Genomic DNA, 23,987 nt, shown 5'->3' with positions numbered 1-23,987 from the left:
GCAGGGGAGGAGCTACAATGTATCACTTATTTACATCTACTTCTGCATGGGAGGAGCTACAATGTATCACTTATATAATAGTACTGCAGGGGGAGGAGCTACAATGCATCACTTAATGCTGGGGAGGAGCTATAATATATCACTTATATACTACTACTACGGCAGATGGAGGAGCTACAATGTATCATTTATATACTACTATTACTGGGGTAGGCATTACAATGTATCACTTATATACTACTGCAGGGGGAGGAGCTACAATGTATCACTTATATACTACTGCAGGGGGAGGAGCTACAATGTATCACTTATATACTACTGCAGGGGGAGGAGCTACAATGTATCACTTATATACTACTGCAGGGGGAGGAGCTACAATGTATCACTTACCAACTACTGCAGACCACACAATAAGCACAATCACACTGCAGACCACACAATAAGCACAATCACACAAACACTTACACTGTAGACCACACAATAAGCACAATCACACTGCAGACCACACAATAAGCACAATCACACTGCAGACCACACAATAAGCACAATCACACAAACACTCACACTGCAGACCACACAATAAGCACAATCACACAAACACTCACACTGCAGACCACACAATAAGCACAATCACACTGCAGACCACACAATAAGCACAATCACACTGCAGACCACACAATAAGCACAATCACACAAACACTCACACTGCAGACCACACAATAAGCACAATCACACAAACACTCACACTGCAGACCACACAATAAGCACAATCACACTGCAGACCACACAATAAGCACAATCACACTGCAAACCACACAATAAGCACAATCACACAAACACTCACACTGCAGACCACACAATAAGCACAATCACACAAACACTCACACTGCAGACCACACAATAAGCACAATCACACAAACACTCACACTGCAGACCACACAATAAGCACAATCACACTGCAGACCACACAATAAGCACAATCACACTGCAAACCACACAATAAGCACAATCACACAAACACTCACACTGCAGACCACACAATAAGCACAATCACACTGCAGACCGCACAATAAGCACAATCACACTGCAGACCACACAATAAGCACAATCACACTGCAGACCACACAATAAGCACAATCACACTGCAGACCACACAATAAGCACAATCACACTGCAGACCACACAATAAGCACAATCACACTGCAGACCACACAATAAGCACAATCACACTGCAGACCACACAATAAGCACAATCACACTGCAGACCACACAATAAGCACAATCACACTGCAAACCACACAATAAGCACAATCACACTGCAGACCACACAATTGCACAATCACACTGCAGACCACACAATAGCACAATCACACTGCAGACCACACAATAAGCACAATCGCCTCATTATCGGCACCAATCCAGGAGCTCAGCTAAACAGCGGCTACAACGCTGGAACACACGTGTAGGCATACATACATGTTCCGGTGAGAACATGCAAAGAGTCCGTGTACATGCAAACGCCCAGAGTAGGCTTAGGCAACCGGTAGCATGCGAGCAGCTGCAGAACTACAAGTCCCAGGATGCCTTTGTGTATCATTGCCTAGTGTAAGCAGGACCCTCCTACCTGTAACTACCCAGTCTGTGTTATCACTGCTTGTAAAGTGTATCAGAATTTATAAGACATTGATAATAAATAATAATAGAAATAATGCCTCATAAACGCTCCACATTATGATATCCCTCCGCTTCAGGGGCGCGTTATTTAGCCGGGACTAAATACTCCTGTCATACCATAACCAGCTCTAATGGCCGCCCTAGTATTGTCACCCAAATAATTTGTCATTTTCCTAATATGTACAATGCCTTTATATTGTGATGGAACTAGTATGTGTGCTTGAGGAGATTACCATTTAGTACAGTGCCATTGTTTGCTTTCCCTTCCCCTCATCTCTTTATTCCCTCCCAGAGTTCTCCAGCCAACCTTCCTGAGGTATGACAGATGTGACATTCCTGGGCTTGTGGTATGACATCCATGCTATGCTCCATATAGAGGGAGATATATATATACTTTCAGTCCTCCTAACCAGATCCCGTATACACAGATGCATCGTAGCGCTGATGTATAGTTAGTGGTAACGGGAGCACGCTGCACGTTTACCTTAAGGATGATTTCTATAGTAAATATACTAGTGAAAACGTAATCGGCGTTCCCTAGAATCTGTAAGACAAGCAGAAGGATGTTAGTGCACATGGTGATACCGGCAGGCAGGGGGCGGTGTGTTAGTGTAGGACACAGATGGAGAGGATGAGACAGTCCGCCGCCGTTACCTTCAGGACTATCTCTATGGTGAAAATGGCGGTGAAAACAATATCAAAATAAAAGAGAACCTGCAAAACACAAAGAGGATGATTCAGGAAGGGGGGAACGGGGATAAGGATTGGGGGGGTCTGGCGTGACACCTCAAAGAGCCGAATTTGAGGGATTATTGTTCTGGTGTCAAAATAACGAGCAAACATAAACATAATATATTTACCTAGAACAGTGAAATAATGTATGTATACTGCAGAGTCAACGTGCATATAAACGGATATGACGTGACATCATGTAATCTGCAGTGGTGATGTCATCGCTGGAACTACTGTAGATTATAACTATAATAGCCAAGCGCCCGGCCTTTATATGTGGGCGTAAAAGCCTTCTAAACTACAGAAGCATATGTGTGACGTCATATGGAATATCTATCCAATAATTACAAACAAGAATTAACATGGCTAAAATAAATGGTAATTATAATAAATAGAAAATGAAACGCTTAAAGGAACTGAGATCCGGAAAATAAAATAGAAAGCTTCAATATTCTGAATTAGAATCTTACGGGTGTCCGTGATCGGTGCGTTCCCTGTTCCGGCCAGCAGGTGTCAGTGTTGTCAGTAACACATGGAGTACAGTGACCTGGGTCGTTCAGCAATGGCCAATAAAACGTGTGGGGATACCGGTAATGAAGGGTGATGACTGATGGATGGAAGAGCACCACCGTAGCTGGATGTTATACATTATTATAGCGCTAAACTGCACTTTCATTGTAGAGTATCTGCGCCACGGTAATACGCTATGGGTGCCAAGGTAGCATATGGACATAAAGGAGTTCTGCAATCTCCTGCTGAATTGGTAAAACCTATAACCAATTTAAATGCCCCGCCCCCTGTACCACCTCTGATATCTGCCATACTGTATCCGCCCTCCTTCACACGGTCAGGGGCAATTCTGATCCATGCCACACACTGGGCACTAATACTGTAACCCCACTCATTCACATGGTCAGGGGCACCTATGATACATGCCACATACTGGGCAATGATACTGTAACCCCGCTCCTTCACACGGTCAGGGGCACCTCTGATCCATGCCACATACTGGGCACTGATACTGTAACCGCCCTCCTTCACACGGTCAGGGGCACCTCTGATCCATGCCACATACTGGGCACTGATACTGTAACCCCGCTCCTTCACACAGTCAGGGGCACCTCTGATCCATGCCACATACTGGGCACTGATACTGTAACCACTCCTTCACATGGTCAGGGGCACCTCTGATCCATGCCACATACTGGGCACTAATACTGTAACCACCCTCCATCACATGGTCAGGGGCACCTCTGATCCATGCCACATACTGGGCACTGATACTGTAACCGCTCCTTCACATGGTCAGGGGTACCTCTGATCCATGCCACATACTGGGCACTGATACTGTAACCGCCCTCCTTCTCATGGTAGGGGCACCTCTGATCCGTGCCACATACTGGGCACTAATACTGTAACCGCCCTCCTTCACATGGTAGGGGCACCTCTGATCCATGCCACATACTGGCCACTGATACTGTTACCGCCCTCCTTCACACGGTCAGGGGCACCTCTGATCCATGCCACATACTGGGCACTGATACTCTAACCGCTCCTTCACACGGTCAGGGGCACCTCTGATCCATGCCACATACTGGGCACTAATACTGTAATCGCCCTCCTTCACATGGTCAGGGGTACCTCTGATCCATGCCACATACTGGGCACTAATACTGTAACCGCCCTTCTTCACACGGTCAGGGGCACCTCTGATCCATGCCACATACTGGGCACTGATACTGTAACTGCCCTCCTTCACACGGTCAGGGGCAACTCTGATCCATGCCACATACTGGGCACTGATACTGTAACCACCCTCCTTCACACGGTATGGGGCACCTCTGATCCATGCCACATATTGGGCACTAATACTGTAACCACCCTCCTTTACACAGTCAGGGGCACCTCTGATCCATGCTGCAGGGCACTGATACTGAAACCGCCCTCCTTCACACGGTCAGGGGCACCTCTGATCCATGCCACATACTGGGCACTGATACTATAACCCCACCCCTTCCTGCATAAGGGCACCTCTGTACTCTGTCATACTGGGCACTGACAGTCTAACTGCCCCCGCATAGGGGCACCTCTGGTCTCTGCCATATAGGGCACAGATGCAGCTTAGCTCTGTAATAAACCATGCACAACATTATTCCCAGCGACGATGGTGCCCTCAATGACTACGATGGGGTGGGAGGGGTCAGGTTGGATCTCCCATACCCCAGACATGAGGAGGACATTGTGCATACTTGATTCCTGAAGGAAGTGTATCGGACGGGGTCTTCTGCTGCCAGGGAGATGCTGCTCAGGAGGATGAAGAAGAGAATGAGGTTGGTGAAGATGTTGTTGTTAACAATTCGGTGGCAGCGGAGACGGAATCTGTAAGACACATAAACAGAGGGTTAATTACACACATGGAGTGTGGTTTTATACACCAAATACATTGCCACAATTCTGGCGCAAACCCATTTCACCACCTTCAATCTCTAATTCATTGCAGCTCTGCAACCAACACATTTCACCTCCCCCCATTGCCAATGCATTACCACTCTATTGTTAACGCGTTTCACCTTGACTCCCCATTTCCAAAGCATTACCACTCTATTGTTAACGCGTTTCACCTCGACTCCCCATTTCCAATGCATTACCACTCTATTGTTAACGCGTTTCACCTTGACTCCCCATTTCCAATGCATTACCACTCTATTGTTAACGCGTTTCACCTCGACTCCCCATTTCCAATGCATTACCACTCTATTGTTAACGCGTTTCACCTCGACTCCCCATTTCCAATGCATTACCACTCTATTGTTAACGCGTTTCACCTTGACTCCCCATTTCCAAAGCATTACCACTCTATTGTTAACGCGTTTCACCTCGACTCCCCATTTCCAATGCATTACCACTCTATTGGTAACGCATTTCACCTCCCCCATTGCCAATGCATTACCACTCTATTGGTAACGCATTTCACCTCCCCCCCATTGCCAATGCATTACCACTCTATTGTTAACGCGTTTCACCTTGACTCCCCATTTCCAAAGCATTACCACTCTATTGTTAACGCGTTTCACCTCGACTCCCCATTTCCAATGCATTACCACTCTATTGTTAACGCGTTTCACCTCGACTCCCCATTTCTAATGCATTATATCTCTGCTGCAATGCTGATTACATCTGCATCCAAAAAACATCTATAATAACTAATTTCATCTCTGTATCCAACGCATTCCATTTCTGTAAATGTACCCATTCAGCTATAGAAAGCGTGTCACTTCTTCATTTCACCATTAATGTATTACCCCTAATCAGAGACTCAGAAGATGACCGTCGGGGGATTGCAGGACATATCGCACAGACATTTTCAAAGTAATGGATAATAAGTTACCCTTTGCAGTGATCCTAATACAGGAAGTGTGGTGTGCGTAGGATGAAATCTCCCCACCCATTTCCCAGGCTTGTGATGTCCTTACTGATTGGTGGGCGCAGTAAATTTGGGTAACGCAACAAAGGTACAGTATAACCAACTACACAGCCCCATCATCAGGAGGGTGACAGCTGGCGCTCACAGACATATTAAATAGGAAAGCAGCTATATTACAGGAACCAAAGGCGGACATTACTTGTTGTCTGTACGGAAAATGAAGAAGGCAGTGGCCTCCGGCATAGGGGCGGCTTTCTCCTTGATGTGCAATTCTGAAAGCGGACGAGGACGAGGACCAACGGGCATCTCAGGCTCCTCCTCTTCCTCCTCACCTGAGGAAAGAAAGAATATTGTTACCTGAATTTTCCTTACCAACGCATTTCACTCCATGAGCTACTGCCAGAGACAATGGGTGAGAATCCCAGAGATACACGATAGGCTGAGCTTGTGAGCACCCCAGCCAACAGCAAGCTTCCATTTTGCTGTAGACCAGCCAACAGCAAGCTTCTATTTTGCTGTAGACCAGCCAGCATTAAGTTTCCATTTTGCTGTAGACCAGCCAACAGCAAGCTTCAATTTTGCTGTAGACCAGCTAACAGAAAGCTTCTATTTTACTGTAGACCAGCTAACAGCAAGCTTCCATTTTGCTGTAGACCAGCCAGCATTAAGCTTCCATTTTGATGTAGACCAGCCAGCAGCAAGCTTCAATTTTGATGTAGACCAGCCAACAGCAAGCTTCATTTTGCTGTAGACCAGCCAGCATTAAGCTTCCATTTTGCTGTAGCCCAGCCAGCATTAAGCTTCCATTTTGCTGTAGACCAGCAGAGCATTAAGCTTTCATTTTGCTGTAGACCAGCTAAAGACATTTTGCCGATGTTATGTGTTATATATGTAACTAGGCTGGAAGTGTTTCATGTACAGTGTGTACACATTTATGTCCCATGCAGCAGAAGTGCTTCTGTAAACCTGGATAAGTGTGTTCCTGTTCCACATTTTCCTAATCCACCGTTATCTTCCCAGTTCCCTGAATTCTCCTCATACGTTACCTGGGATCTCGTTGCTGCTGGGGTACGGTGATTTCTCATCGTTCTCGTTGGATGGGAATTCCTCCACATTGATCTATAGGGGAGACACACACTAGTGAGAACAATGCAACATGGCTGTTGGATTGTGATTGGCTGCCGGCATCACCTTCCTATATGTCACCTTAGTCGCAGGTGGGGACTCTCCGTCAGCTGTGATCGCCTTGAGCTCTATCTTCTCCTTGTTCTCCTCCAGGGCCGGCACCGGTGATTTCCCAATGCTCTCGTTCTCCTGTTTCTTCTCTGGGCTTGCCGTTCTAGGGAACAGAACCAATATTACTATTGCACTGGGAATATATCCCTGAAATCAGGGGGCTGTTCCCGCCAGGAGCCCCCAGACACACCGTGCCAGTTTCTTCCGTTCCTTCTCTTCCTCCTCCTCCTTCTGGGCGGAGGTGAGACTCTCCGCGTCGGCCAGGTTGTCGACAGCGATGGCCAAGAAGACATTCAGGAGAATATCTGATTCAGGTGTTAAGGAATACAGTCCAGCAGCAGCAGCAGGGCTGTCCCTACCATCTGCCCACCACTAGGGGGTGCCGGAATCTGCAAACGGAACAAAGGAAACAGTTTGCAATACGTTCTATTCGTTTTACTATGGTGGGTGTAATATGACTGGACAACTGGCCGGATAAAGGATACAGTTGCCGCAGATGAAGAGGATGATGAAGTAGATGCAGACCAGCATCCCAGGAAATGAGGGTCCGCCGTAAGCCATTATCCCATCATACATGACCGAATTCCAGTCCTCTCCCGTCAGAATCTAAGGAAGACAAAAACAAGCCAAGCCGTGAGGAAATGGCCCTTTCCCGCCACCATGGCCAGCAGATGGTAGTATTTGGCAGCACTGCGGCACCTGAAACACGGTGAGCAGCGCCTGGGGGAAATTGTCGAACGTGCTCCTGCGGGTCTGCATTTCATCGAAGTTGAATTTGCCTCCAAAGAGCTGCATGCCCAGCAGGGAGAAGATGATGATGAAGAGGAAGAGAAGCAGCAGCAGAGAAGCGATGGAGCGCACGGAGTTCAGCAGGGACGCCACCAGGTTGCTGAGAGAATTCCAGTACCTGTGCAGACACAAGGAGACCGTCAGGGACTATACAGGACGGCCGCTCCTCAGGGGAGGAGTTTCAGACCTTATAAGGACGATGGGATTATATAGATAAATCATAGCTACAAGCTTCTCCTCTTTTAGAAGGTTTGATACATCTCCCCCTATGTCACCTACCTGGTCACTTTAATACAAGCTCCACCCACTCTCTGGGTAGGCACACCCATTTTATTCCAACCTGCTTTTACTATAGCTACACCTACTGTCAGGATAGACCTATCCACTTCATCCTGGCCTGCTTTGATTCTAGCTCCACCCACTGTCAGGAGAGACACACCCATTTCATCATTGCAAGCTTTGACTTTAACTCCACCCATTGTCAGGACAGACACACCCATTTCATCCTTATCTGCTTTGACTCCTGCTTAACCTACTGTCATGACAGACACACCTATTTCACCGTGATCTGCTTTGACTCTAGCTCCACCCACTTTAGGATAGACACACCCATTTCATTAACAAATAATTTAGAACTCCCCCTACAGAATGCTTAGAGGAACTGCACTGAGACAAACACGGTTACCTGGTGATCTTGAATATCCTGAGGAGACGCACACAACGCAGGACCGAAATCCCCAAAGGTGACATGATCTTAGTCTCCACCAAAATGGTCTCCAGGATCCCCCCACAGACAATGAAGCAGTCAAACCGGTTAAAGAGGGACACAAAATAGGCCTGCAGCCCGAGGCTGTACATCTTCAGGAGCATCTCTGCCGTAAACAGCGACAGGAGGACCTTATTCGCCGTGTCTGGAAATGAGATGTGACATACACATAATAAGTCCTGATATGCAATGTTCCGGCACAAACAGAACATTTCTGCATAACCATCCAATTACACCAAATTCTTGGCGCGTCAGGCTGATCGAGCGATTATAGTGGCACTGTGGCGCGACAGGCTGATCTAGCAGTTATAGTGGCACCGCGGCACGCCAGGCTGATCTAGAGATTATAGTGGCACTGTGGCACGCCAGGCTGATCTAGCGATTATAGTGGCACAGTGGCACGCCAGGCTGATCTAGCAGTTATAGCGGTACCGCGGCGTGCCAGGCTGATCTAGCAGTTATAGCGGCACCGCAGCGCGCCAGGCTGATATAGCAGTTATAGCGGCACCGCGGCGCGCCAGGCTGATCTTGCGATTATAGTGGCACCGCAGCGCGCCAGGCTGATCTAGCAGTTATAGCGGCACCGCAGCGCGCCAGGTTGATCTACCAGTTATAGCGGCACCGCAGCGCGCCAGGTTGATCTAGCGATTGTAGTGGCACTGTGGCGCGCCAGGCTGATCTAGCAGTTATAGCGGCACCGTGGCGCGCCAGGCTGATCAATCGATTATAGTGGCACCACAGCGCGTCAGGCTGATCTAGCAGTTATAGCGCCGGGCTGACCATAGTTCTACTTTAACATTCAGCTTGGACTACTTACTGGTTGGACAGAGAGTGCTGAGGGCAGAATATACCCCCCGTCCCCCCATCTCCCCATCTAGCAATAATCCCTTCTACTGTCAATGCCATGTGTTGGCGAGACCCACTGGGCGCCCTGTTTCTGTCACAGGTGTCATCCTGGTCCAGTTGTGCCCGCACCTTGCACCTCTGTCAGCCAGTCCGGTTGGTTGTAGTGTTCGGAGGCGATGGTCAGCGTGTTCAGGAACACCAGGAATATCACCAGCCAATAGAATACGTTTGACTTCACTGCCGCCCTGCACTTCCTCCGGCAAAACCGGTTCCACCGCCGCCAGTAACGGCTAGAGAAATTTGGAAACAAATTACCCAGTTAGACAAGGAAACAGACATTGGCATGCATAGTACAGCCTTTCCTGCCTGGCCCCTCCCTCTGCGCTGATTCTTACAGAAACCCGCGACACCAGTATAACATATCCCCCGGGTTATACCATGAGACGGAACAATGCTATTCCACCTTCAGGCAACTTTGATTTATCTGCTTCCCACTGAAATGGGTTTGGTTCATTAGCTCAACAGTGTCCAACATGGAAAAATGGTCGACACGACCAAAATGTGGACATGGAAATGGTCAATGCATGGAAAGGTCGCTGTGGTTCCGGCACTTTATCGTTCCAAAGTTGGATGGTATAGTATGAAAACGTTCCATAATTTGTGAAAAACTCATGTTGACCATACGCTGTGTCAACCATTATCATGTCAACAAGTTGCATTATACCAGCTTTTTCTGGAGAAAGTTTTCTGCTATATCAGAGGACATATAGGAGAGCTATATAATACCTACAGTATATAATCCCCCACATTACCACCATATACTACATACCCTCCAACATGACCCATTCCATTAGGTACAAATTGCTCTGTTCCTGGACTTCCCTGTCAGTGGCAGTTACAGAGGTGGGGCTCCAGCACAGTTCAGAATTCAAAGAGGGGGGGGGGTCACATCAACTGCCAGTGAGTCCAGGACAGTGATGTTTGGAGTGGCAGTAGGTGTGGCTCCCCTTTTTGAATATTGGACTGTGCTGGAGCCCCACCTCTGCAACTACCACTGGCAGGGAAGTCCAGGAACAGAGCATTTTGTACCTAATGGAATGGGTCATGTTGGAGGGTATGATACTGATGCGACAACCAGCCGGCTTACACAGGCTATACCGGATTCCAGCGAGTAGATAAATGGATCGCCCGGGGTATAATATCCTCCTGTTCTGTTACAAAGCTTCAGTTATTGGGGAAAAGACACGTGTGGTTCTATAAAGTGCAAAAATAACAGGTACAAGCGGAACAGAAACAGACCCCTATCTGAAACAGGGAGGACCCTCTGCCCGTGAGTGTGACGGTGTAACAAAACATTCCTGTGACGGGCATTCAGCTGTCGCCGCTATCTGGGGGCCACACGCCACCTCCCTACTGACCTAAATGAATTCTCCTTGAGATGCATTAAACATCACAGATCCCCTTTTACACTCAATTATCCCGGTCCATTGTTGCGGAGGCCGCGGTTGCTAAGCAGGCTCAGATCTCAGAGTGGGAGGTCTGTAATTAGCGCTAAGTATCTCGTACAGCCGGTAATTATGTGGAGAATATAGTTGACATTGGTGAATGACTGTGTACCGAGAGGTTTTTATAACCCCTGCTCTGCTGGGTGTTTCCTCGCAGTGTCACCCTCTTCAAGAAGCGAATGAGCTCATGAAGTGGCCGGGTAGGGGGGTCTCGTCCGCGGCATCGCTACGGAAACAAAACAGGGAAGTGCCAGAACTGATACCAAGGGAAGTGCGAGAACTGGGGTGTCTACCGCGCACGGGGGACCCGTGTGTTACAGAGAAGAGTTCTACACCCACAATGTTTTATTAAATGATCTAACAGGAGGTGGCAGTGATGGACTAGGAAAGTTGTGGCTCTATCCAGTCATCTGCCCCCCAAACCCCACACGTCACAGCATCCCCACTTCTCCGAGACCTCCAGATCTACAGGGGTTCATATTGATACCGGTTATACACCATAACGCCGCACATATAAGGGGCTGATTCAGTCTTGGGAGCAAAGCAAAAAGCAAGTAACCGAGCACCTGGGTAGCACCATGATGCGCTGCATGGGGCAGATGTAATATGTGCAGAGAGATAGGTGTGGGGGGGAGTGTCCTAGCTCAGAGATACATTGCAGTGTGAGAATAAAGCTTTACCTTGCATGTATTCCCCCCCGCACCGTGACATGATTTGTCCTGGTGTAAAGTTTACACGTGCTCAGAATTATTCTCGTACCCGGCATTTCCCACAATAACGCACTTTCATTTATCAACTTTACTATAAATATATAAAACTTTTGTGGCTTTTGTGCATCATTTCTGACATTTGCTGCCTGGGACTCACCGGTGGAATATTTATTATACAATCAGGGTCTGTCCGTCTATATAATACGGGCTCAGTCACTGAACGGCGCCATCCTACAATGCCACATTACAGTGCAGCGCCAGGGGTAAGACTGACAGGTATAACGGTAGGAGCCATCCTACAATGCCACATTACAGTGCAGCGCCAGGGGTAGGACTGACAGGTATAACAGTAGGCGCCATCCTACAATGCCACATTACAGTGCAGCGCCAGGGGTAAGACTGACAGGTATAACAATAGGCGCCATCCTATAATGCCACATTACAGTGCAGCGCCAGGGGTAAGACTGACAGGTATAACGGTAGGAGCCATCCTACAATGCCACATTACAGTGCAGCGCCAGGGGTAGGACTGACAGGTATAACAGTAGGCGCCATCCTACAATGCCACATTACAGTGCAGCGCCAGGGGTAAGACTGACAGGTATAACAGTAGGCGCCATCCTTCAATGCCACATTACAGTGCAGCGCCAGGGGTAAGACTGACAGGTATAACAGTAGGCGCCATCCTACAATGCCACATTACAGTGCAGCGCCAGGGGTAAGACTGACAGGTATAACAGTAGGTGCCATCCTACAATGCCACATTACAGTGCAGCGCCAGGGGTAAGACTGACAGGTATAACGGTAGGAGCCATCCTCTAATGCCACATTACAGTGCAGCGCCAGGGGTAAGACTGACAGGTATAACAGTAGGTGCCATCCTACAATGCCACATTACAGTGCAGCGCCAGGGGTAAGACCTACAGGTGTAATGGTAGGCGCCATCCTATAATGCCACATTACAGTGCAGCGCCAGGGGTAAGACTGACAGGTATAACAGTAGGCGCCATCCTACAATGCCACATTACAGTGCAGCGCCAGGGGTAAGACTGACAGGTAGAGCGAGAGAGCTCTGTGACAGTGAAACAGGTGTTGCATCCATTTAAACCACGCCCAAGTACCACCCACTGCACACTCAGCTCCGCCCAAGTGACGGCGCTGACTATAAGCCCCAGCCCGCCGGCGTTGCAGGTGCAGCTGAGGTTGGACGGAGGAGCGGTCTCCACGCTGAGCTGAAGTACGGTTCTTACCTAAATTTAGACTTGGAAATCCTGTGCCTGAAAGATATAGAAATGGAAATGATGTTGAGTCAGCGATGCCATTATTCATCACAATTACAGCCACGGAGCTGCGCTCTGTTCATTGCTCCCCGCTGCTTATTTCACAACACAAACTACAAGAGGAGATGACGGCGAGGAGCCGACGCAGCCCGCCGTGTAGACTGCCATGTAGCTGACTGCTGCAGAACTGTCAGATACTGACTACAGCTAGCAGATGGCTTTCCAGCCACGGAGAACTACAAGTCCCAGCATACACTATGGTTCCAACAGCGTTGGAGGGTCATTAATGGACAATAGCTGCCATAGACCTATCAGGAATAACGTATTGCAGGACATTTATGTGACATATTGGGGGCAGTCGTTATACATAATATACGAGAGAGAGAGAGAGAGAGATAAAATCTCGGGCTCACAAGTACATAGGCTAGAGGCAATATTAAATCGTGCTCTTCTGACAAATCCTGCGCCAGATATACTCACGCCAGGCGCACGCCACAGCTCTCCTCCTCCACGTCACCGCTGCCCACGTTGTCGGTATTCACAGACTCAGTCTCGCTGGTGGGCATACTCACTGCAAGAGAGAACGGAAGGGGTAATCAGCCGACGCCATGGTTGTCACATATACACAGTCCTAGCTGCAATAATAGGGTCACCCGCTGGCCAGCATTTTATAGTGTACAAAACCCGTGCAGTTCCTCTTCCCTGCCTGCGGTGTCGCTGTCTGATGTGGTGCTCCTAGCACAGTGTGATCTGTATTTCAGCACTGATGAGAGACCAGGAATGCTATTGGCTACTCTGCGCTGTGTGTGGGTGAATCGCTGTTTCCCGCCTTGTGTCACATGAATGCAGTGTCTCCCTCTGTGGATAGGACTCCCATTTTAGTAAATTTACCCCTAAGACTGAACTGTATTTATCTATTGCGGTGACATATTCTGGAGTGCGTACATCAGTCTCTGAGCCCGCAGAGCTTACAATCTATACTCCCCAATATAAAGGCACACGCATACACACTGAGGTAAATTTTTTATCTGAACCAGCCTGTGAGTAGTTTGGAGTGTGAGGGAAGCCCCACACCCCCATTCAAACTTGAGGAGAGCGTACAAACTACACACAGAGTGCCTTGGTGAGGAATTGACCATACGGCTGTGAGGCAATGCTGGCCACCATACTATCTGTGTTGCAACTGGTCTTGCCAGGGATGATGATCACTAGAAACCACCACTAGAGCGCTCAGAAAGAGGGAAAGATGGCGGACGTGGTCTACAGGCTACTGGACTGACCAACCCTGGAGTCAAATCAGACCAGGTCAGCGGCCATTTTGGTCCCACTCCCGCTGTGATATGAGGCCAATAAGGTCTAGACTGAGGCACAATTAAAGTCCCTGTATTTCCCTGTAGTGCCCCCAGACTGAGCATGTCTGTACCGCGCACATGTCTGTAAATAGGCCCCCGTATGTGTCAGTATCTATGGCAGAAGCGTATCTGTGCTGGGCTGTCCTGGCATTTAGCAGAGCCCACGCACAATGACTCCAGGGCTGAGCTTTCCACATAATCTTGTTAAATTTAGCGGAGAATTATTTTATGCTTCAGCGGACGCCAATAAAGGCCAGAAAATGGGTCCTGGCAGGAATCAGGCGGCGCGCTGCCACCCTCCCCTGGACCAACGTCTCTGCTCATTATAGACAAGATATCTTTAGATCACAAAGTGAAGGCGGTCATCCGCTTGGTGTCATTGGAAGGAGAGGTCAGAACATAAATCAGGGGAATGACACAAATAGTACAAGATGGAGGCGGGCGCTGCGCAGGACCACTGGGATTATCTCTGCCTTGCGTCATCCTGCCTGAGTGCTCTTCATTGGTGCACCTTCCACACAGCGCTGACACTCCAGCATCCATAACACAGGCGATGTACAGTCATTACACCCCCACTCTAATGCCTGTCACCATAATGTCTGAGGTATGCCATGTGCCGGCCATCTTGTGCAACCAATGTCATGTGATCGGTCAGAGCCAATGAGCTGTAGGCTGGCGGCTTCCTGTAGTTTGTTGGTATGTCAGAAGCTTTCTCAGGAGCACAATGAGAATGGCTATACTCAGTGATATGGTAAGGGGCTGCCTTATCAGCATTGTAGGTCCCAGGCACAGCAATGTCTGGGGCCCCTGCACAGCCATTAATGGGACCCAATGTGAGTTCCCACATAATCTATCCATATGTTTCCATGCAGTGACTGGCTGTGAGCACTGTGATTGGTAAATATCTCCAGTAATCCACCAATCAGCATACTGGCAGACATCCACTGTCTGGCTGCAGGTTGGGAGGCAGGGAGAATGCTGCACTCTGATTGGTGAATAATTCCAATCATCCACCAATCGGCATGCTGACATCCATCCACTATAATATAATTAGGACGTGAGGTGAGAGGCATTGGGACGCTGTCACATTATAATATAATCAGACAGGACGTGGTGTGGGATGCATTGGGACACTGTCACATTATAATATAATCAGACAGGACAGGGTGTGAGATGTATTGGGACGCTGTCACATCTCTTATATATTTAGCCAGATCTGTCACTCAACCCCTGTGGAGAACGTTCCTGTGTAAAACAGTTTCACTTTCATGTGTCTGACGTTCCACCCCCTTGACATCACCTCCCCCCGCCCAGCCAGGGCTACAGTACACGCCCACCATCCACCATTACTCCACAGCCACCATCCACCATTACTCCTGCACATCCCTACCCTCTGCCAGGACCCCCGCGACCCCCCTCCCGCGACCCCCCCCTCCTGCGATTTGCGGGACCCCCCCGCGACCCCCCCTCCCGCGATTCGCGGGACCCCCGCGAATCGCGGGACCCCCGCCCCCCCTCCCGCGAATCGCGGGACCCCCGCGACCCCCCCTCCCGCGATTCGCGGGACCCCCGCGACCCCCCCCTCCCGCGATTTGCGCGACCCCCCCTCCCGCGATTTGCGGAACCCCCGTGACCCCCCCTCCCGCCATTCGCGGGACCCCGCACCCCCCCTCCCGCCATTCGCGGGACCCCCGCTTTCCACCCTCCCGCGAGTCGCGGGAACCCCGCGACCCCCCCTCCCGTGATTCGCGGGACCCCCGCGACCCCCCTCTCGCGATTCGCGGGACCCCCGCGACCACCCCGGTATCCGGACTATTGTTAGACAGCACTTACATCGACAGCCATTACATCGACACCATTAGTTCAACAGCTCAATAGGTCGACATGGTTTTAGGTCGACATACCATTAGGTCGACATGTCATTATGTCGACAGCTCATTAGGTCGACAGCTCATTAGGTCGACATGTTTTTAGGTCGACACTGCCATTAGGTCGACAGTGTCTATGTCGACAGTCAAAAGGTCGACATGGGTTTTTTCACTGTTTATTGAGCCGACATGTGCCGACAGGCGGTATTTCATGCCCTACTATCCACTAGGGCGTGGTGGGAGAATAAAATAGTGTGCCGAGCGCAGCGAGGCACCGTGCCCGAAGCATAGCGAGCGGCTGCGGTACACTTCAAACTGTGTCCATGTCGACTGTGTCGACATTTCGGCCAAAAAAAACAGTGAAAAAACCCATGTCGACCTTTTGACTGTCGACATAGACTCTGTCGACCTAATGGCAGTGTCGACCTAAAAACATGTCGACCTAATGAGCTGTCGACATAATGACATGTCGACCTAATGGTATGTCGACCTAAAACCATGTCGACCTATTGAGCTGTCGAACTAATGGTGTCGATGTAATGGCTGTCGATGTAAGTGCTGTCTAATATCCGTCCCAGACCCGACCACCCCCTCCCGTGATTCGCTGGACCTCCGCGACCACCCCCTCCCGCGAAACGCGGGACCCCCGCGACCCTCCCGCAAATCGCGGGACCCCAGCAACCCTTCCCTCCCGCGAGACCCCTCCCGCGATTCGCAGGACCCCTGCATCCTCCCCTCCCGCGATTCGCGGGACCCCTGCGACCACGCCTCCCGGCATTAAAAAGGCCCATGCCCCCCTCACGCAATTCACGGCACCCCCCATACCCCCCTTCCTGCGATTCGGAACCCCCCACGACCCCCCCTCCCGCGATTCATGCCCCCTCCCGCGATTCACGGACCCCCGCACCACCCCCCTGCGCCCACCCTCCCTTGATTCACGTCCCCCTCATGCAATTCACGGCAACCCCCCACACCCCCCCTCCTGCGATTCGCAGCCCCCCCACGACCCCCCCCTCCTGCGATTCATGACCCCTCCCGTGATTCACGGACCCCCGCACCACCCACCCTTGACTCACGGCACCCCACGCAATTCACGGACCTCCGCAACCCCCCCTCCCGCAATTCACTAACCCCGACAACCCCCCTCCCGCAATTTGCGGACCCCCCTTCCCACGATTCAAGCCCCCCCGCGCCCCGGCCCACGATTTACGGACCCCCTCCCGCTAACCGCGGATCCCCACACACCACCCCCCCTCCCGCAATTTGCAGACCCCCTTCCGGCAATTCCTCCCCCCAGCGGACCACCGCGGCCCCCGCTCCCGCATTTCACGTAACCCCGTGACAATGGGGGATCCTGTACCACCACAAGCAGGTACCGCCCCTAGGTGGGAAATCCGGCCCTGGCTGCCGCACTGCAGGTTTCCCCACTGCCCTCTGCACCAGCGCCACAACTTTTATCAATGTCTTGCCCACATACCACTATTATACAGCCTCCTGCTCTCATGCACGCTCACTCCCTCCCAGTGGGAGGAGACGCTCACCCACTGCCGGGAGCTGCATACTGTCCCCCACCCTCCTCCAGTTCTAGGGATGCCCATCGACCATCAATGATTTTCAAATAATCGATGGTTTATGGCCGATGTTAAATACTTTTGCCATCAATGTGGGAGGACACTGCCCTGCCTCCTGTTCTCCTGCCCCGTAACTTCCGCCAGTGGAGACCCGCTCACCCTGTGTTGCCCACATTCCCCTATCATGCTTTACCGCCCAGCCTCCTGCTCTCATGCACCCTAACTCCCACCCAGTCGGAGGAGACACTGACTCCTGTATTTCTGTGCTGCCACGCTGGACCCTCACCCACTGGCAGAAGCTGCACAGTGTCCACCACCCTCTTTAGTCCCCCGTATGCCCACACACCCCTATCACTACCCAGCTTCCTGCTCTCCTGAACCGTAACTTCCACCACTGGGTAATCGCTGACGCTGTGTTGCCCACATACCCCTATCATGCCTCATATCCCAGCCTCCTGCTCTCATGCACCCTAACTCCCACCCAGTAGGAGGAGACACTGACTCAGGGCCACCGTCCGGTACTCCTGTGCTGCCACGCTGGACCCTCACCCACTGCCAGAAGCTGCAATACAGGGCATCTTTCATACAATTCTAACCATATTTCTCACAATACAAATGTTCACAAATTAAGGGGCGTAGCCCCTTACGCCGGTGTGAAGAGCGCCCGTAGGGCGCGATGAATCACCTAGTTATAATATAATCAGACAGGACGTGAGGTGAGATGCATTGGGACGCTGTCACATTATAATATAATCAGACAGGACGTGAGGTGGGATGCATTGGGACGCTGTCACATTATAATATAATCAGACAGAACAAGGTGTGAGATGTATTGGGACGCTGTCACATTATAATATAATCAGACAGGACAGGGTGTGAGATGTATTGGGACGCTGTCACATTATAATATAATCAGACAGGACGTGAGGTGAGATGTATTGGGACGCTGTCACATTATAATATAATCAGACAGGATGTGAGGTGAGAGGCATTGGGACGCTGTCACATTATAATATAATTAGGACGTGAGGTGAGAGGCATTGGGACGCTGTCACATTATAATATAATCAGACAGGACGTGAGGTGAGAGGCATTGGGACGCTGTCACATTATAATATAATTAGGACATGAGGTGAGATGCATTGGGACGCTGTCACATTATAATATAATCAGACAGGACGTGAGGTGAGATGCATTGGGACGCTGTCACATTATAATATAATCAGACAGGACGTGAGGTGAGATGTATTGGGACGCTGGCACATTATAATATAATCAGACAGGACAAGGTGTGAAATGTATTGGGACGCTGTCACATTATAATATAATTAGGACGTAAGGTGAGATGCATTGGGACGCTGTCACATTATAATATAATCAGACAGGACATGGTGTGAGAGGCATTGGGACGCTGTCACATTATAATATAATCAGACAGGACGTGAGGTGAGATGTATTGGGACGCTGACACATTATAATATAATCAGACAGGACGTGAGGTGAGAGGCATTGGGACGCTGGCACATTATAATATAATCAGACAGGACATGGTGTGAGATGCATTGGGGCGCTGTCACATTATAATATAATCAGACAGGACGTGAGGTGAGAGGCATTGGGACGCTGGCACATTATAATATAATCAGACAGGACATGGTGTGAGATGCATTGGGACGCTGACACATTATAATATAATCAGACAGGACGTGAGGTGAGAGGCATTGGGACGCTGGCACATTATAATATAATCAGACAGGACATGGTGTGAGATGCATTGGGGCGCTGTCACATTATAATATAATCAGACAGGACGTGAGGTGAGAGGCATTGGGACGCTGTCACATTATAATATAATTAGACAGGACGTGAGGTGAGAGGCATTGGGACGCTGGCACATTATAATATAATCAGACAGGACATGTGTGAGATGCATTGGGACGCTGACACATTATAATATAATCAGACAGGACGTGAGGTAAGATGCATTGGGGTGCTGTCACAATATAATATATTCAGACAGGACGTGAGGTGAGAGGCATTGGGACGCTGACACATTATAATATAATCAGACAGGACGTGGTGTGGGATGCATTGGGACACTGTCACATTATAATATAATCAGACAGGACAGGGTGTGAGATGTATTGGGACGCTGTCACATTATAATATAATCAGACAGGACGTGAGGTGAGATGCATTGGGACGCTGTCACATTATAATATAAGCAGACAGGATGTGAGGTGAGATGTATTGGGACGCTGTCACATTATAATATAATCAGACAGGATGTGAGGTGAGAGGCATTGGGACGCTGTCACATTATAATATAATTAGGACGTGAGGTGAGAGGCATTGGGACGCTGTCACATTATAATATAATCAGACAGGATGTGAGGTGAGAGGCATTGGGACGCTGTCACATTATAATATAATTAGGACGTGAGGTGAGATGCATTGGGGCGCTGTCACATTATAATATAATCAGACAGGACATGGTGTGAGAGGCATTGGGACGCTGTCACATTATAATATAATCAGACAGGACGTGAGGTGAGAGGCATTGGGACGCTGTCACATTATAATATAATCAGACAGGACATGAGGTGAGATGCATTGGGACGCTGTCACATTATAATATAATCAGACAGGACGTGAGGTGAGATGCATTGGGACGCTGTCACATTATAATATAATCAGACAGGACGTGAGGTGAGATGTATTGGGACGCTGGCACATTATAATATAATCAGACAGGACAAGGTGTGAAATGTATTGGGACGCTGTCACATTATAATATAATTAGGACGTAAGGTGAGATGCATTGGGACGCTGTCACATTATAATATAATCAGACAGGACATGGTGTGAGAGGCATTGGGACGCTGTCACATTATAATATAATCAGACAGGACGTGAGGTGAGATGTATTGGGACGCTGACACATTATAATATAATCAGACAGGACGTGAGGTGAGAGGCATTGGGACGCTGGCACATTATAATATAATCAGACAGGACATGGTGTGAGATGCATTGGGGCGCTGTCACATTATAATATAATCAGACAGGACGTGAGGTGAGAGGCATTGGGACGCTGGCACATTATAATATAATCAGACAGGACATGGTGTGAGATGCATTGGGACGCTGACACATTATAATATAATCAGACAGGACGTGAGGTGAGAGGCATTGGGACGCTGGCACATTATAATATAATCAGACAGGACATGGTGTGAGATGCATTGGGGCGCTGTCACATTATAATATAATCAGACAGGACGTGAGGTGAGAGGCATTGGGACGCTGTCACATTATAATATAATTAGACAGGACGTGAGGTGAGAGGCATTGGGACGCTGGCACATTATAATATAATCAGACAGGACATGTGTGAGATGCATTGGGACGCTGACACATTATAATATAATCAGACAGGACGTGAGGTAAGATGCATTGGGGTGCTGTCACAATATAATATATTCAGACAGGACGTGAGGTGAGAGGCATTGGGACGCTGACACATTATAATATAATCAGACAGGACAGGGTGTGAGAGGCATTGGGATGCAGTCACATTATAATATAATCAGACAGGACGTGAGGTGAGAGGCATTGGGACGCTGACACATTATAATATAATCAGACAGGACAGGGTGTGAGATGCATTGGGACGCTGTCACATTATAATATAATCAGACAGGACGTGAGGTGAGATGCATTGGGACACTGTCACATTATAATATAATCAGACAGGACGGGGTGTGAGATGCATTGGGACGCTGTCACATTATAATATAATCTGACAGGACGTGGTGTGGGATGCATTGGGACGCTGTCACATTATAATATAATCAGACAGGACGTGAGGTGAGAGGCATTGGGACGCTGACACATTATAATATAATCAGACAGGATGTGAGGTGGGATGCATTGGGACGCTGACACATTATAATATAATCAGACAGGACGTGGTGTGGGATGCATTGGGACACTGTCACATTATAATATAATCAGACAGGACAGGGTGTGAGATGTATTGGGACACTGTCACATTATAATATAATCAGACAGGACGTGGTGTGGGATGCATTGGGACACTGTCACATTATAATATAATCAGACAGGACAGGGTGTGAGATGTATTGGGACGCTGTCACATTATAATATAATCAGACAGGACGTGAGGTGAGAGGCATTGGGACGCTGTCACATTATAATATAATCAGACAGGACGTGGTGTGGGATGCATTGGGACACTGTCACATTATAATATAATCAGACAGGACAGGGTGTGAGATGTATTGGGACGCTGTCACATTATAATATAATCAGACAGGACGTGAGGTGAGATGCATTGGGACATTGTCACATTATAATATGATCAGGCAGGACGTGGTGTGGGATGCATTGGGACGCTGTCACATTATAATATAATCAGGCAGGACATGGTGTGGGATGCATTGGGACACTGTCACATTATAATATAATCAGACAGGACAGGGTGTGAGATGTATTGGGACGCTGTCACATTATAATATAATCAGACAGGACGTGGTGTGGGATGCATTGGGACACTGTCACATTATAATATAATCAGACAGGACAGGGTGTGAGATGTATTGGGACGCTGTCACATTATAATATAATCAGACAGAACGTGAGGTGAGAGGCATTGGGACGCTGTCACATTATAATATAATCAGACAGGACGTGGTGTGGGATGCATTGGGACACTGTCACATTATAATATAATCAGACAGGACAGGGTGTGAGATGTATTGGGACGCTGTCACATTATAATATAATCAGACAGGACGTGGTGTGGGATGCATTGGGACACTGTCACATTATAATATAATCAGACAGGACAGGGTGTGAGATGTATTGGGACGCTGTCACATTATAATATAATCAGACAGGACGTGAGGTAAGAGGCATTGGGACGCTGTCACATTATAATATAATCAGACAGGACGTGAGGTGAGATGCATTGGGACGCTGTCACATTATAATATAATCAGACAGGACAGGGTGTGAGATGCATTGGGACGCTGTCACATTATAATATAATCAGACAGGACGTGAGGTGAGAGGTATTGGGACGCTGTCACATTATAATATAATCAGACAGGACAGGGTGTGAGATGTATTGGGACGCTGTCACATTATAATATAATCAGACAGGACGTGGTGTGGGATGCATTGGGACACTGTCACATTAAAATATAATCAGACAGGACCGGGTGTGAGATGCATTGGGGCGCTGACACATTATAATATAATCAGACAGGACGTGAGGTGAGAGGCATTGGGACGCTGTCACATTATAATATAATCAGACAGGACGTGGTGTGGGATGCATTGGGACACTGTCACATTATAATATAATCAGACAGGACAGGGTGTGAGATGTATTGGGACGCTGTCACATTATAATATAATCAGACAGGACGTGAGGTGAGATGCATTGGGACGCTGTCACATTATAATATAATCAGACAGGACAGGGTGTGAGATGCATTGGGACGCTGTCACATTATAATATAATCAGACAGGACCGGGTGTGAGATGTATTGGGACGCTGTCACATTATAATATAATCAGACAGGACGTGAGGTGAGAGGTATTGGGACGCTGTCACATTATAATATAATCAGACAGGACATGGTGTGAGAGGTATTGGGACGCTGTCACATTATAATATAATCAGACAGGACAGGGTGTGAGATGTATTGGGACGCTGTCACATTATAATATAATCAGACAGGACGTGAGGTGAGATGCATTGGGACGCTGTCACATTATAATATAAGCAGACAGGATGTGAGGTGAGATGTATTGGGACGCTGTCACATTATAATATAATCAGACAGGATGTGAGGTGAGAGGCATTGGGACGCTGTCACATTATAATATAATTAGGACGTGAGGTGAGAGGCATTGGGACGCTGTCACATTATAATATAATCAGACAGGATGTGAGGTGAGAGGCATTGGGACGCTGTCACATTATAATATAATTAGGACGTGAGGTGAGATGCATTGGGGCGCTGTCACATTATAATATAATCAGACAGGACATGGTGTGAGAGGCATTGGGACGCTGTCACATTATAATATAATCAGACAGGACGTGAGGTGAGAGGCATTGGGACGCTGTCACATTATAATATAATCAGACAGGACATGAGGTGAGATGCATTGGGACGCTGTCACATTATAATATAATCA

General features: G+C 48.7%; 1 protein-coding gene across 14 annotated transcripts in view; it reads right to left on the bottom strand.

Moving 5' to 3' along the window:
* The window catches only part of CACNA1C (calcium voltage-gated channel subunit alpha1 C), a 319,991-nt gene that overhangs the window by 73,624 nt on the left and 222,380 nt on the right, over window positions 1-23,987 (bottom strand). For 9 of the 14 annotated variants that reach the window (XM_083180859.1, XM_083180854.1, XM_083180861.1 and 6 more), the window contains exons 10-21: window positions 13,443-13,533; window positions 12,933-12,959; window positions 9,597-9,757; window positions 8,541-8,766; window positions 7,766-7,973; window positions 7,552-7,672; window positions 7,257-7,371; window positions 7,037-7,169; window positions 6,877-6,949; window positions 6,030-6,162; window positions 4,656-4,785; window positions 2,159-2,218 (exon numbers count right to left, since the gene is read on the bottom strand). In XM_083180859.1, coding sequence (XP_083036985.1) covers window positions 2,159-2,218; window positions 4,656-4,785; window positions 6,030-6,162; window positions 6,877-6,949; window positions 7,037-7,169; window positions 7,257-7,371; window positions 7,552-7,672; window positions 7,766-7,973; window positions 8,541-8,766; window positions 9,597-9,757; window positions 12,933-12,959; window positions 13,443-13,533 — 1,478 coding nt within the window. Of the gene's footprint in view, window positions 1-2,158; window positions 2,219-2,328; window positions 2,389-4,655; window positions 4,786-6,029; window positions 6,163-6,876; window positions 6,950-7,036; window positions 7,170-7,256; window positions 7,372-7,551; window positions 7,673-7,765; window positions 7,974-8,540; window positions 8,767-9,596; window positions 9,758-12,932; window positions 12,960-13,442; window positions 13,534-23,987 lie in introns of all 14 variants that reach the window. The other 5 variants (XM_083180855.1, XM_083180858.1, XM_083180862.1 and 2 more) reach the window with 2 other exon arrangements.

The sequence above is a fragment of the Crinia signifera genome, chromosome 4 (genome assembly GCF_055691185.1).
Source record: "Crinia signifera chromosome 4, ASM5569118v1, whole genome shotgun sequence".
NCBI lineage: Eukaryota > Metazoa > Chordata > Amphibia > Anura > Myobatrachidae > Crinia > Crinia signifera.
This window is presented reverse-complemented; position numbering and strand designations above follow the sequence as displayed.